Source organism: Trifolium pratense, linkage group LG5 (genome assembly GCF_020283565.1).
Source record: "Trifolium pratense cultivar HEN17-A07 linkage group LG5, ARS_RC_1.1, whole genome shotgun sequence".
Lineage (NCBI taxonomy): Eukaryota > Viridiplantae > Streptophyta > Magnoliopsida > Fabales > Fabaceae > Trifolium > Trifolium pratense.
The window spans coordinates 44,956,456-44,968,859 of NC_060063.1; the positions used below are offsets into that span (position 1 = coordinate 44,956,456).

The 12,404-nt window shown below is 32.4% G+C and overlaps 1 protein-coding gene across 2 annotated transcripts; it reads right to left on the reverse strand.

The window, feature by feature from the left end:
- Positions 1 to 10,538: 10,538 nt before the first annotated feature.
- Positions 10,539 to 12,404, reverse strand: LOC123887474. Of its 2 annotated transcripts, none has more exons than XM_045936787.1 (2): positions 12,231 to 12,404; positions 10,539 to 11,054 (listed from the first exon to the last, which is right to left on the reverse strand). In XM_045936787.1, the coding sequence occupies exons 1-2, from the start codon at positions 12,387 to 12,389 to the stop codon at positions 10,818 to 10,820; spliced, it is 396 nt and encodes a 131-aa protein (XP_045792743.1). In that variant the 5' UTR covers positions 12,390 to 12,404; the 3' UTR covers positions 10,539 to 10,817. The 2 variants fall into 2 exon arrangements, with proteins under 2 accessions (XP_045792743.1, XP_045792744.1); XM_045936788.1 differs by having other exon boundaries at positions 10,539 to 11,059; positions 12,231 to 12,388.

The window sequence follows — 12,404 nt, forward strand, 5'->3', positions numbered from 1 at the left end:
TCATCAATAAATATAAGATAATCACACATAAAAAATAATGAAAATACATATTTTACCTAAATAAATACGGTTAAATATATTTTTGCTTCCTATAAATGTAATCAAAGTATCTTAAATATTAAATTAATGTAAGTTTTACTATTAATTAATAATGTCATTTAATGTCATTTTACATTTATCAACTAGTTAAACTGCTAATTTTACCAAACACTTCAATTAGTTTATCAGTTATCCACTATTTTTGTCAAACAAAGCCATAGTCTTCCCAATAAAATTAATTTAGTAATAATAATAATAAAATTAATATAACTTTACTTTTTTATAATCTATAGAAATTTTGAATTTTATATCATATGTTTATAAACAACCAGAAAGAAAAAAAAAACATAGACAACATTTTAAATAATATAAAATAAAAAAGGACATAGAACATTTGAAAGAAAAACGAACACAGAGATAATCTCTCAGTGTTGTTGAATGAAAAACGAGAAATACTTCTCATGGCATTATTCCCTATAACATTTTTAAATGTATATCGTATTTTCATGCTCAAAAAAATAAATAAATATCATAAATGATTGAAAAGAAAACATAAACAACTTTCAAAAGAACATAGAGAGAGAGAAAAAAAAAAAATCTCTCAATGTTGTTGAACGGAGAACAAGGGAGTACTTTCCACCCCACTATGTCCATGTAACCCAAAATATACACAAAAGCGTAGGATAATAAAATATACCAACTTCTAGTTAATCCTAAAAGATAAAATAGAAGTCCTAAAGATACGAGGCGAATGAACCGACCGTCAACACAAACGGTACACGTACCGCTACTCGGCACTACTTGTTGAGAAGCAATCCATAACAAATTGAAAGCCAAATCGAGGGATGATCAATCAATTGAGCTGAGCAACCCGAGCAATAAAATCACAAAAAAAAAACCAGCGAACTAGTGGCACGACGAACAACCACTACCGTCAACACGGAGTATCCATACACCTAGTCCTTTCGAACAATATCGGGTCCTTTCGAACAATATCAGGCCGAATCCGATCCAATTTTGATGATTCCAACTTGTGGGAAAAGCTTCCAACAAAAACAATACTAATCGAACAACATAAATAGGTATCAGTGATTTTTTTAACATCCCCAATGGAATTAAAATCAATTTGAAACAACTTATTTGTTGAATATGCAGCACGACCAATGAATATACTAGTGAACAACCCTGGTTATTGACAGGGATGCATTTAATCAAATCTGCAAATTCCAGTGAATACCCCATTGCTATAAGCGAGGACGACCACCATGGCCACCGCCGCGAGGTAGGTGGAAGTGGTTGAAGTAAAACCGAGCTCTCTAAACAACGATGGAGAAGCCCATGGACAATCCTCGATCGTCAACCGACTCTGTCGGAATCGTGAACACAACAATCTGGTTCAACCAGAGGAGAAACCTCTACTAGAATCAGAAACGGCGATTCCTCTTCCCAATAGCATCCAACAACCGCCAATCATCAACAACTTGATCGACGAAAATAGGTGGTACGGAGGGCTGACACCGCTCCTCGCACCACCATAGCCGGCCGCTACATCGAAAGAGAGGAGTGTGGGAGATATGCGGCAGCGCTGTTTCTTAGAGAGAGAGAGCAGAGCGAAAAATTAGGTTTTCTCAAAATTAGAATTCTCCAATGATGTTCATAAAATTCATATTTTTGCCGCATCATTTCTTTAGATTAAATATTTAGAAAATTAATATTTAACAATTGGCTATGATGTGATTTCATTCGATGATGCATGCTTAAAAATATTTTTTTTCTTTTTTTTTTAGTTTTAAAAAAAATATTTTTTCTGAAAAGATCTAAAAATTACTTTAGGGATTTTTTAAAAATTTGAAGTTAAACTTTCTGTTTATTTATTACAGTACTATTTAAAAAATAATATTTTTAATTATGTGAAATTCCTACAACTAAGTTCTTTTCATTTTAAAGCTAAAAATGATTTATTTTTTTAACAAAATAATTTTTAAAAAATACCTAAAACAAAAACTATTATTGTTGTTATTTTTTTGTGTGCAAAAGAGGCCCTAAGTCGAGCAAGAGAAAACATTAAGAAGCTAGTCTCTTTTTGGTACATTTTTAATAACCTAGTCTAACACTCCATGGATATGAAAGCTCCAGAAAAATCTATTAAAAAATGAAATATGGAGTTCACTCGACGGAAATTACACTACAAAGCAACTAAAAGAACTCAAAGTGTGACAAACTTGGACTTGATAATCCAAAACCAAAATATTGGAAATATGCTTAACCAAAATGGAAATCGCACCCCTAATAGTGCAATTTCTAGTAATCACGACAATCAAGAGTTTCGGACCACTCTTTTTAATGAAATGTTAAATATGATATCTCGAATGAAGACCATCGCACGATTCAATCTTCTTGACATAGCCTTTTTTAAATTTAAAAAAAAAAAAAAAACCATGTAAGCCTTTTAATCCACCGCCCTTATAAATTGTGAGAAGGGTTTACACATTTATTATTGTTATTATTATTACCTTCATCTCTAAATATAACATTCTTTTCAGATTACTACAACACTCTTTTAGAGTTTTTTTTTTTTTGTTTTTTTTTTTGCAATATCTTTTTGGATAGGTAACACAATTAATTACTGCTCGATGTACCATCATGCCTCACTAGTCACTACAGCCTGGATATAAGTAGCAGTTACAATTCAGAGCTGATGTACACAGGATGTTTAATTAGGTGGCAATGATTTTGGACTATTGGCCATAAACTTGGAGTGTATAATTGCATCATATTATTATTAGGACCATGTTTTGTATCCTTAGTAGATTCGAATCAAGGTGCTAAGCTTTCATAGGCTTTGCCTGCCTCTACCCAAATGGTGTGTAGTATATGTGTGTGAGAAAGAACAAAAACAGAACAGTTTTTAACGAATGTGTGAAAGTGAATATTGACTTATGCCTAATGTTGCATGAAATGGTCAAATTAAAGATATGTGTCATTGATAGTATGCTCTGGATTTAATTTAGATTTTTATCTTATAATTCGATTTTATATAGTTGAGATAATTTTCACCTTATAAGTTTGATTGTTTTTTCTTCTTTTAAATTGGTCCTTAAAAAAATTCTTCTTGAATCGGTCAACTATGTTACATTTCAATTATACTTTTAGCATTTAAGTTACGCTTATTTTGTGTTGTTGTCCTTTATAAACCTTTGTTTCGCAACTATAGATAATGGAACTTGGTCCTTATGTCGTCTCTCCTTTAACATCATGTTTACGGTTGAAACTTTCAAGAATTGCTTCACTCTCACTTCTAATGATGGTTCAGTTGATAGATTTATCAAGTGGAACAACAATAATTTCTCATGTACCATTCTTAATTTTGACAGAAGCTTTCTTGGTTCCCTAGCCCGATAAGGTTTTGGTGGAATCATTAGAAACACATTTGGTCACTATTTGGCAAGGTTTTCTGGTTACATTCAAGGGTCTTTTGATATCTTGTATGTTGAGCTTTTTGTTATCTACAAGGGCATCTTGTTGGCCATAAACTGTTGTAGCAAGTGTAAGTGGTTAAGTCCCACATTGCTTAGAAAAGTGGAGGTTCAAGACTTTATAAGTAAGAGGACCCATAAACCTAATACCTTAATGTTTTAGGTTAAAGTGTGGTGTCCAACTCACTTGTAGAGTTGTTCTTAAACTCAATGTGGATGATCCCCCTGGCTGCCCCCTCGTGATGACCCAACATAAACATGGGCATTAACGAATTTGTCTGCTATTCAGATTCTTTACACTTTATTAACCTCATAAAAGGTCCCAAAGTTAAGTTTCGCAAAGTTAGGAGCTTCCTCGGATATTGATTTCATTAGCCATGACTGTCCTCCAGAAGGCGTTCAAGATCTGCTCAAGAACTGATGGGAATCAGAGTGCACAGTGGAATATACGGAGGCGTTTGAATAGTCTCTTATGTGGAACCTGAACAATCAAATTAACCAGCGCACCCAACACCAACAATAATAACAATAAAAGGAGTAAAAAACCGTAAATAAGGACACCACAATTTTAACGTGGAAAACCCTCAATGTGAGAATAAAAAACCAGGGGTCGTGCAGACCAAACAAATAACTTCACTGTTATAAAATAATGAGTACAATAATCACCACTTATGGTGAACCTAACAACAAGAGAGCTAACAACCTCACACACTAGTGGGTATTCCAAACAGACACAAAGAGAACACAAAACTACTAAGAACAATTTTCTAAGTAACTAACAAGATGACAAAAATAACATACTCAAATTTCAGCCGAAACGGACAACGTTCGCCGAACACACTTTTGTCACCGGTACCAATTCTTCCTCTTTGATCGCAGCTCTTTTATGCGTTATTGTAGCTTGTGGCAGCCCTTTCACGCATACAAGTTGCACAAATTGCAATCTTCACATATAACTACTATTGTAGCTCTCTCTGTTTCTCACAAAACAAGTTTTATGCCAGCACTGTTTTGTTCACACACACACAGACTTCCAATTTTCCAATATATATATATATATATATATATATATATATATATATATATATATATATATATATATATATATATACCTCACGCACACACATGACACTTGTATGGCCAAGCCCATTACACAACACACAACACTTTATTTTATTTTTTTTTTCAAATCTTTTTCTATATATATTTTTTCCTTTTATTTTGTGTGTGATTCCCACTTTAAGGAGGGATCCACCTAACAAGAACAATGCTTTAGGAACCTTATTCCTAAGAGACTAGTTTTTTTTTTGTCTTTTTTTTTCCCTTCAAATCTTTAGCTTTCTAAAAAAAAAAAACTATAGATGAATAATAGTGTTTGTTCACCACAAACTAAAGATGAACAAATAATTGTTTTGGGTTCGTAAAATTCATGACTCCTGGATGAATGCGCTTGTGCGAATTATTATGTGCTCGGGTTATAAGATTTTTGGATTTAAGAATTTAAATTTTGAAGGAAATTAGGTAAAGAGAGAAAGCAAAGGGACAAATCTGACATGTCAATGTAAATTATTTCAATATTATAATATCATTTTTTTTTTTTTATGAAAAGAATTGACAATGTAAACATAATGTGACAAAAGGACCAATTTTAGGAAGGAAAAAAAATACTTAAATGAACGATCTAAAAAAGGAAAAATCTCAAACTTCAAAGATCACATGCTTAAGATAATAATCGATTAATTTTACATAATCTTCAAAATCAAACTTATACATTCAAATAAACTCATCAACGGTCTCTAATAAATGAATAATGATTTTAGACTAAACATTGTAATAATAATCATGAATAACCAAAATTCTTTTGAATATGAGGTTTTTACAAACTACTCCCTCCGTCCCAAAATATAAGTAAAAATTGATTAACAAAATTATATGTATTTGGTCCAAATCTTTAACCAAATACATCAAGTTTTTTTGACTCATTTTTGCTTATATTTTGGGACAGATGAAGTACATAACTAGAGATGAAATAAAAGACCAACATTAATATTTAGTAGATAATTAATTAAAATTGACAATAATAAAATATTAATTATTGTCATGGACTATAGAAGGAAGGACCACACTTGCATTTCCAACTCTCAGGCTCATAATTTGCATACATAATCCCTAAATGGTTTGTTGTGGTTGGCACTTGAGTAGCTTCACATGGAAAACAACCATAGCATTTTTTCTCACAACTTGGTGGACTTGACCCTATTTTACTCACTTCTCTATCATTTTCTTCTTCCCTTTTCTTTGACGTTCCTTCTGTTCCCATTATACCCTTTAACTAAAACAAAAATATATAAATTGTCAAAAATATATAAAAAAAAAAGTATAAACAATTAATGAAAAAAATACTAATGACTATTTTATAATCGTCCACGACAAAATTTGAACTCTGTCTCTTGAGATTATGATGTCAAACTCTTACTACTGAGGTGACACCTGGTAACAAATTTTGTGTGCATTAGTAAATACCTTTTTTGATTCAATGCTATAAGGTGGTGAAGACTTTGGAACCTTTTCTTGAGCTACAAAAAAATAGGTGAGAAGAGTTAACATATATGAAATGAACAAGAATCTAATTAAAGTGTAATGTTCACTAAGCTAAAAATAAAGAAGCCTTGTAAATGGATTTTGTGTAACTAACCATGATTTGAAAGAAATGGCCTTCTTGCTACACAAACCAAACTCACTATTTGAAGAGTTAGAATAAAACAGAAGAATCTCCTCTTCATTTTTTCTTTCTTTCTTCAAAAGACAACAAATGATGAATGTGATGATGTGTGAGAGAGGTTTTGTTGCAATATATATGAAGGAACTAAGATAAAGGCTACAAATGAGTTTTGAAGTTGCAAATCCCAAAAAACAGGCCAGGACCCCCAAACATTCCAAGGCTACTGTTTAAAAGCTTTGAATTAGCTGAGAGATCTTGATTCACAAGCAAATGATTTTTTGGTTTCTTATCAAACAGTTAAAAACCTCAGCAAATTATTTCACCCCTCATTTGACAACTCACTAGGTACTACTGTACTATAAAAGTCTAGTCTTTTTTCCACTGTCTTTATAACTCTTACCTTGAGATTTGGATTGTGTGCATTGTGAGTACACACAGTCGGCCACATTTATATCGTCCAGGTCGAACCGTTTATATTTTAATGCAAATTTTGATTTCTTTTCAATTAACTAAAATATCGAAGTTGTCAGATGCCAAGATAGTTGAGATGTCTTAGTTGTCAATTGCAACTTTGTTTTATTAAAATCTAAAATACTAAACATGAATTGCTAATCGTATGATGAAGATCAGATGATTTAGATGTAGCTGCCTTCATACTGCAACGGAGTTGTGATTACACTCAACTAGAAAATCCACGTCAAACAGTCTATATTTTAATGCAATTTTTTATTTTCAAATTGAAATTATCGAATTTGAAATTTAAATTGTTTACTGTATTGAGTACACAAGATCAAACGATTTAAATTTCAATGCTGACTTTGTTATTTTAAATGCGGACTTTAGATGTAGTTAAAAATGAATTGCTAATCATTTGATAAAGATCTAACAGTCAAAATTTCAATGCCGACTTTATTTTTTTCAAATATAAAATACTACTAAACATGAATTGCTAATTGTCTGATAAAGATCGAATGATTTAGATGTAGCTGATTTTGTACGGTAACGGAGTTGTGATTGCACTCAACTCAAAAATCCTTAACCTTTGGATAAGTTACCTTTCAATACAAGCCAAAATTGGCTTTCTTTTTCAAATCAACTAAAGTAGTAGTACTATATATATGGTGGTCCATAAAATCAGAATAACAGCACCCCTTTTGAGTCTGATATGTCAGTACCAGCTGCAACACCTCCATAATTATCTGATATTTCAGATTTTTTCTTTTTCTTTAAACAAAACAAATATTTGATGCATATAGTATACACTTATATATATTATACTGCCTTTTATTTTTTCTGATGCTTCATTACTATATAAGGAAGAAAGAAATTATGGACAGAGAGCCAATTATATACAGTTCTGTAGGAAAAAAAATATATTTAATGAATTTGTTAATGAATTAAATAAGGTACTATTCTTAACTTTCTTAAGGTTGGTTGTTGAAGAATAGTATAAAAATTTCTTCAATAACTTCCAATATGGACTATTCCTTTACTGGTTGGTAATAAATTTGAGTGTCCTTTCTCTTCTGATGGATATTTTACCACATTTAATGAGAACCATGTTATGGTTACATCATTTATTGTGATTCATAAGGCACAAATGATGAAACTGAAACTAACAGCATGCGAAGATTGAGGTTGTTGTACATAAAGATTTTTCAGTTCACTATAGGATTAATATGAAAAATTGTACAGTAATATAAAAAATAGAGAGAGATCATCTTTAATTTTAAAAAGAATAAAAAATTATAGAGTTCAATTAATGTGCTTTTGGATATAATCAAGTCAAATGATTAATACACTTAAGTTAAAAGAAGAATTTCGAATCATAGCTAGAACAATCATTAGTTAGATTTTATTTACCCCTCTCGGCCAAATTTCATATTGCCAAGATATTTTTCCTTGGAAACTAAAAAGTTAGGACAAAAAACATTTGTTTTTGGATACACATCTTTTCTATGAATAAAAATGAAGATTTTAATTAGGGCGGCCGAGTAAAGAGAACCAAAGTAATCGGCCTCATGATGGGGAGCCGATAGTGGCATCGAGCCATCGACCAACCCCATAGTGGCATCGACCAAAATGAGGGTGTCTAGAGGAGAATATGAGGGTAGATTTAGGTGGGAATGAAGAGGGCTAGAGGCCGCGAGGGGTTGAAATGGCGGATGGGGGTGATGCCACGGCTAAGGAATCTATTATGTGTCATGAACCGTGATTAACTATGAGTATTTGATAGTGTACCAAAAAAAAAAAAACTGAGTATTTGATAGATCGTATGTTGGGACCTGGATCTGCTGCTGCTGTAGTAGATACACGCAATTTCACGCTGTATTCGATCACGGCTGTTGGTTTAAGATCAGACGGTTTAGATTTCACATCAGCTAAACAGTCTCGGCTGTTGATCTATATCAGACGGTTTAGATTTCACATCAGCTATAACACAGTTAAACAGTCTCGGCTGTTGATCTAAATCAGACGGCTGACAACAAGAACTACGCGCATCAAATCCAATTCCCAGTATAGTGCAGCTGACTATAGACAATAGAGGATCCAATTTGGATTTATCTACCAATAATAATATCCTATTTTTTAAGTTGTGATTTTTATCTTAAAAGCTGCTGAATTTTATTCTTTGATTGTGTAAGTTAATTAAGCATTATAAATTAGAAAACTGTGCCAGCAATAGATTGCAGGCAAGGTCATTTGTTTGTGAGTTGGACTGAGCTAGGAACCATTGGCATAGATAGTGTGGACAGACAGCCTATAATAAATTTGGTGCTCCTATTTAATCTAATGGTAAAAGGTGAATTTGTCCATGGTGCACAAAGATAACACTTGTCCATGCTAAATGCCACCATAGACAATAGATAAACTTGGTGATCTTGTATAAAGGTTGGTCAAAATGACACAAAAATAATAATCCATCAATCAGTCATGTTAAAGGAAAACCAGAAGAAGGCAGTACAAGTAAACAACAAAATGAACCTATAAATACCCTTTTTCTTAACGTGGGGGTATACCATTGTCTGAGAATGTATTTACTTATAGGACAGCTTTATGATTTGAGTAAAAGGATCTTTCATTCATATGTAAGTTTAAGTCCTATGTAGTCAAGGAAGAAACTGATGTTATGTTACCTACCTACTGACCTATAATAAGTTTTTGCTAAAAAAGGTGATTTGAAAAAGTTCCCTATAGTAATGGTTTAGAGTTTAGGACTGCTGAAAAGAAGTTAAGATAACACATTGAGGTTTTGAGGGAGAGAAATGAAATGGTATGTGTTATGAGTTGGATTCTGTGCATGAATGTTTGGTCATTGTGGTGACGTGTTAACTAGGAAACTAAATTACAAATGCTGCATTTCAATTTTAATTAGTCTTTAAGATGTATAAATTCTAGGTGCAGTTTTTCTAGTTTCTTGCTGTTTGATTCTATATTAACTAAAATGGTTTACTTGCTCTTGTGCTCTATATATCTCTTTAAAAGATAAAATGTTGCAGAACAGTTTTTTGACATCAAAATCTGACACCGTACATCGGACACCGTATAAAATACAATCCAAAAAGTTAAAGAAATAATACAAAAGTCAAAGAAAATATGGTGTTTGGTATCGATTTTTTTGTGAACATATAACTTTTGGACGAATCCAATTGCCGCCTACAAGAGGTAATCCTGCTTGAAGATGAATCTTGTTGATATAGGTGATGCAAATCAATTTTTATAAGCCTTACTTCAACCATACGGTGTCATACATGCACAGCCTCGGGATCCCTCTCATTCCGATGCAAATTTGGTTCTTTCATGTGCCCTATTTTAATTGGAAGCTGCCAAGAGCAGCTCGTTATCTATACATGCTTTGTGCACCAACGATCACTTCCCGCCCTCGTCAGCCGTAGGTGTCACGACTTCTACTAAAGATTCTAATAGTGGTTTGTCGCATTGTAGGTGATTAGCCCCTTATGTCATATACATATTCATTACAGTTCAATGTAGTTAAACATCCATATTAGTATAATTGAATACCAAATTTTATTTCATTTGCAGGAACCATATATGTGGAGATAAATGAATGTCTAGTTCTTACAAACTAAACACCAGTTAACCAGATGAAACTTGGTGAATTTTAAATCCTGCTGATAAACTAGATAAAGAAACAGATGAGAGTTTAAACAGAACATTAACAATGATAATGAAACAATCCAAAGGGCAATTCTTTTCTTTTCTGAAAACAAAAGGATTCAGAATCCAAATAAACAATTAAAAGAAGAATAATAATTTACTTTTCATATCTAAAGGAAACATCGACAGAAAAAAGGAAATCCATAGACAAAGCAAATTACATAGTAATGTTCGGATGGTTAACAAACACCATTAATTGTATGTTTGGAATCACCGTGGAGTCTAACGAAATCATGGTAACACAGTGATTCGTTTGAAACTCTAAAGTGTAACTTTTAACAATATCACAGTAGCACACCGTAATTTTATCAAACTCATCGTCAATTCAAACACAAGTACACAAGTTTGACACTCTTTGTTACAAAATTAAAAGATACACCCTTTCTAGCTAATAGCTATGATCACTTTGATGGAGAGTCAGTAGAATCAGATTCTTTCTTGGGATGAATGGCCTCAACTACAGCTTCAATCTCCTCCTTCACCCTTTCAAACACACCGGGCCCTTTGACTTCTTCAACAGAAGTTCCCTGATCAATGTCATCATTTCTCCCATGAGTTTCTTTGTTATGGCGAGGCGAGTGGAAAACTGCCCCAATCTCCTCCTTAGCTCGTTCAAGAATGCTTGGAGATTTCACATCCTTTTCTTTCATATCAAACAGAATATACAAAAGAGGGTTTAGAGTTTAAACCAAATCACTTATTCAAAAATATCAATTGGCATCATATATATATATTTAGAATGTACAAAAATAATGCAGTGGCACTAATTGCATGTTTGGATTGGTGGAGAATTTAACGAAATCTCAGTGTATCCCCGTGATTTTGACAAAAGTTACACTTTGCAAGTTCAACAAAATTGTCACTTGTGATTACGTCTAACTCACCACCGATCCAAATTTGCACTCTATAAGCCAAGCAACCTAGGTAATTTTTTAATCATCATCTAGTAAATCATAAGAAACATAAGAAATCAAATAGCTTCCATCATACAGTGTTGTTAAATAGTGGCTATAGCGCTATAACGTAGTAGCGAAATTTGAACAGATCGTTATTGCACTGCAATTCACTATTTGGTAGAAAATGTTGTCAAATAACTATGCTATAGCACTATTGCGAAACAAAATTTGAACAAACCGATATTTTTAGTTATCCACTAGTCTAGTTGTGAGGAGTTTGAGTAATATGCATAAAGTCATATGTTCAAACCTTATCGTTTCCATTGTACACAAAAGAAAAACAAAAGCCACCATATCCCTTTCAAAAAAATAAAAATAAAATAACATCCATATCTAATCTCTCCCACAAGGTGCCCCAGTAATCCAGAGTTCAGCTGTGAGTTAAGTATAGCCTGACCAAAAAATTATTCCACCCAGAATTGAATTCAGGTTCTCCCGAACCACTTGAGCCCGAAAGAAATGAACTTTTTTTTGGTGAATAAAGAAATGAACTTTCAGCAATGGGAAAGCTGAAAAACTCATTAAAATCCAAAAACAACATAAATGGATTCTTTTATGTGGTTTTTATATGGGTAATTAATTATAATTAACAAATACAAATATCTAAAAATTTCCCTTTCCTTCAAGATTTTCTCTTTAAACTATTGCTTTCTTTCATTTCATCATTAATTATCATAGACATAGCTTATAAACCATACATACACCTTCTAATTCTAGAAGCTCAAAGGGTACCATTTTTTCAACAATAGCATGTATAATTAATGAATTGAAACGAAGGCCACAAAATCCAAATCAAGAATAATAAGAATATTAGTATTTGTAAAACAACATAACAACATAGGAAGATGATGATGATACCTGAAAGAGAATCTTTTGTTTTGGGTTCTTTCTCTGCCATTGAATTGATCCAAACAACGTTTGAGTTTTGAGGTTACAATAAAACGATGTATTTTCACTCTTTCCTAATAGTAATACCATGTAACTTATTGCCTGTTTATTTTCTTCACCTTTTACCATTTTTTATTTACTAAA

Coding starts and splice junctions, on each gene's coding strand:
- LOC123887474 (XM_045936787.1), bottom strand. CDS start 12,389: ATGGTAAAAGGTGAAGAAAATAAACAGGCAATAAGTTACATGGTATTA. Junction 11,055..12,230: donor AACAAAAGATTCTCTTTCAG/GTATCATCATCA, acceptor ATGAAAGAAAAG/GATGTGAAATCTCCAAGCAT.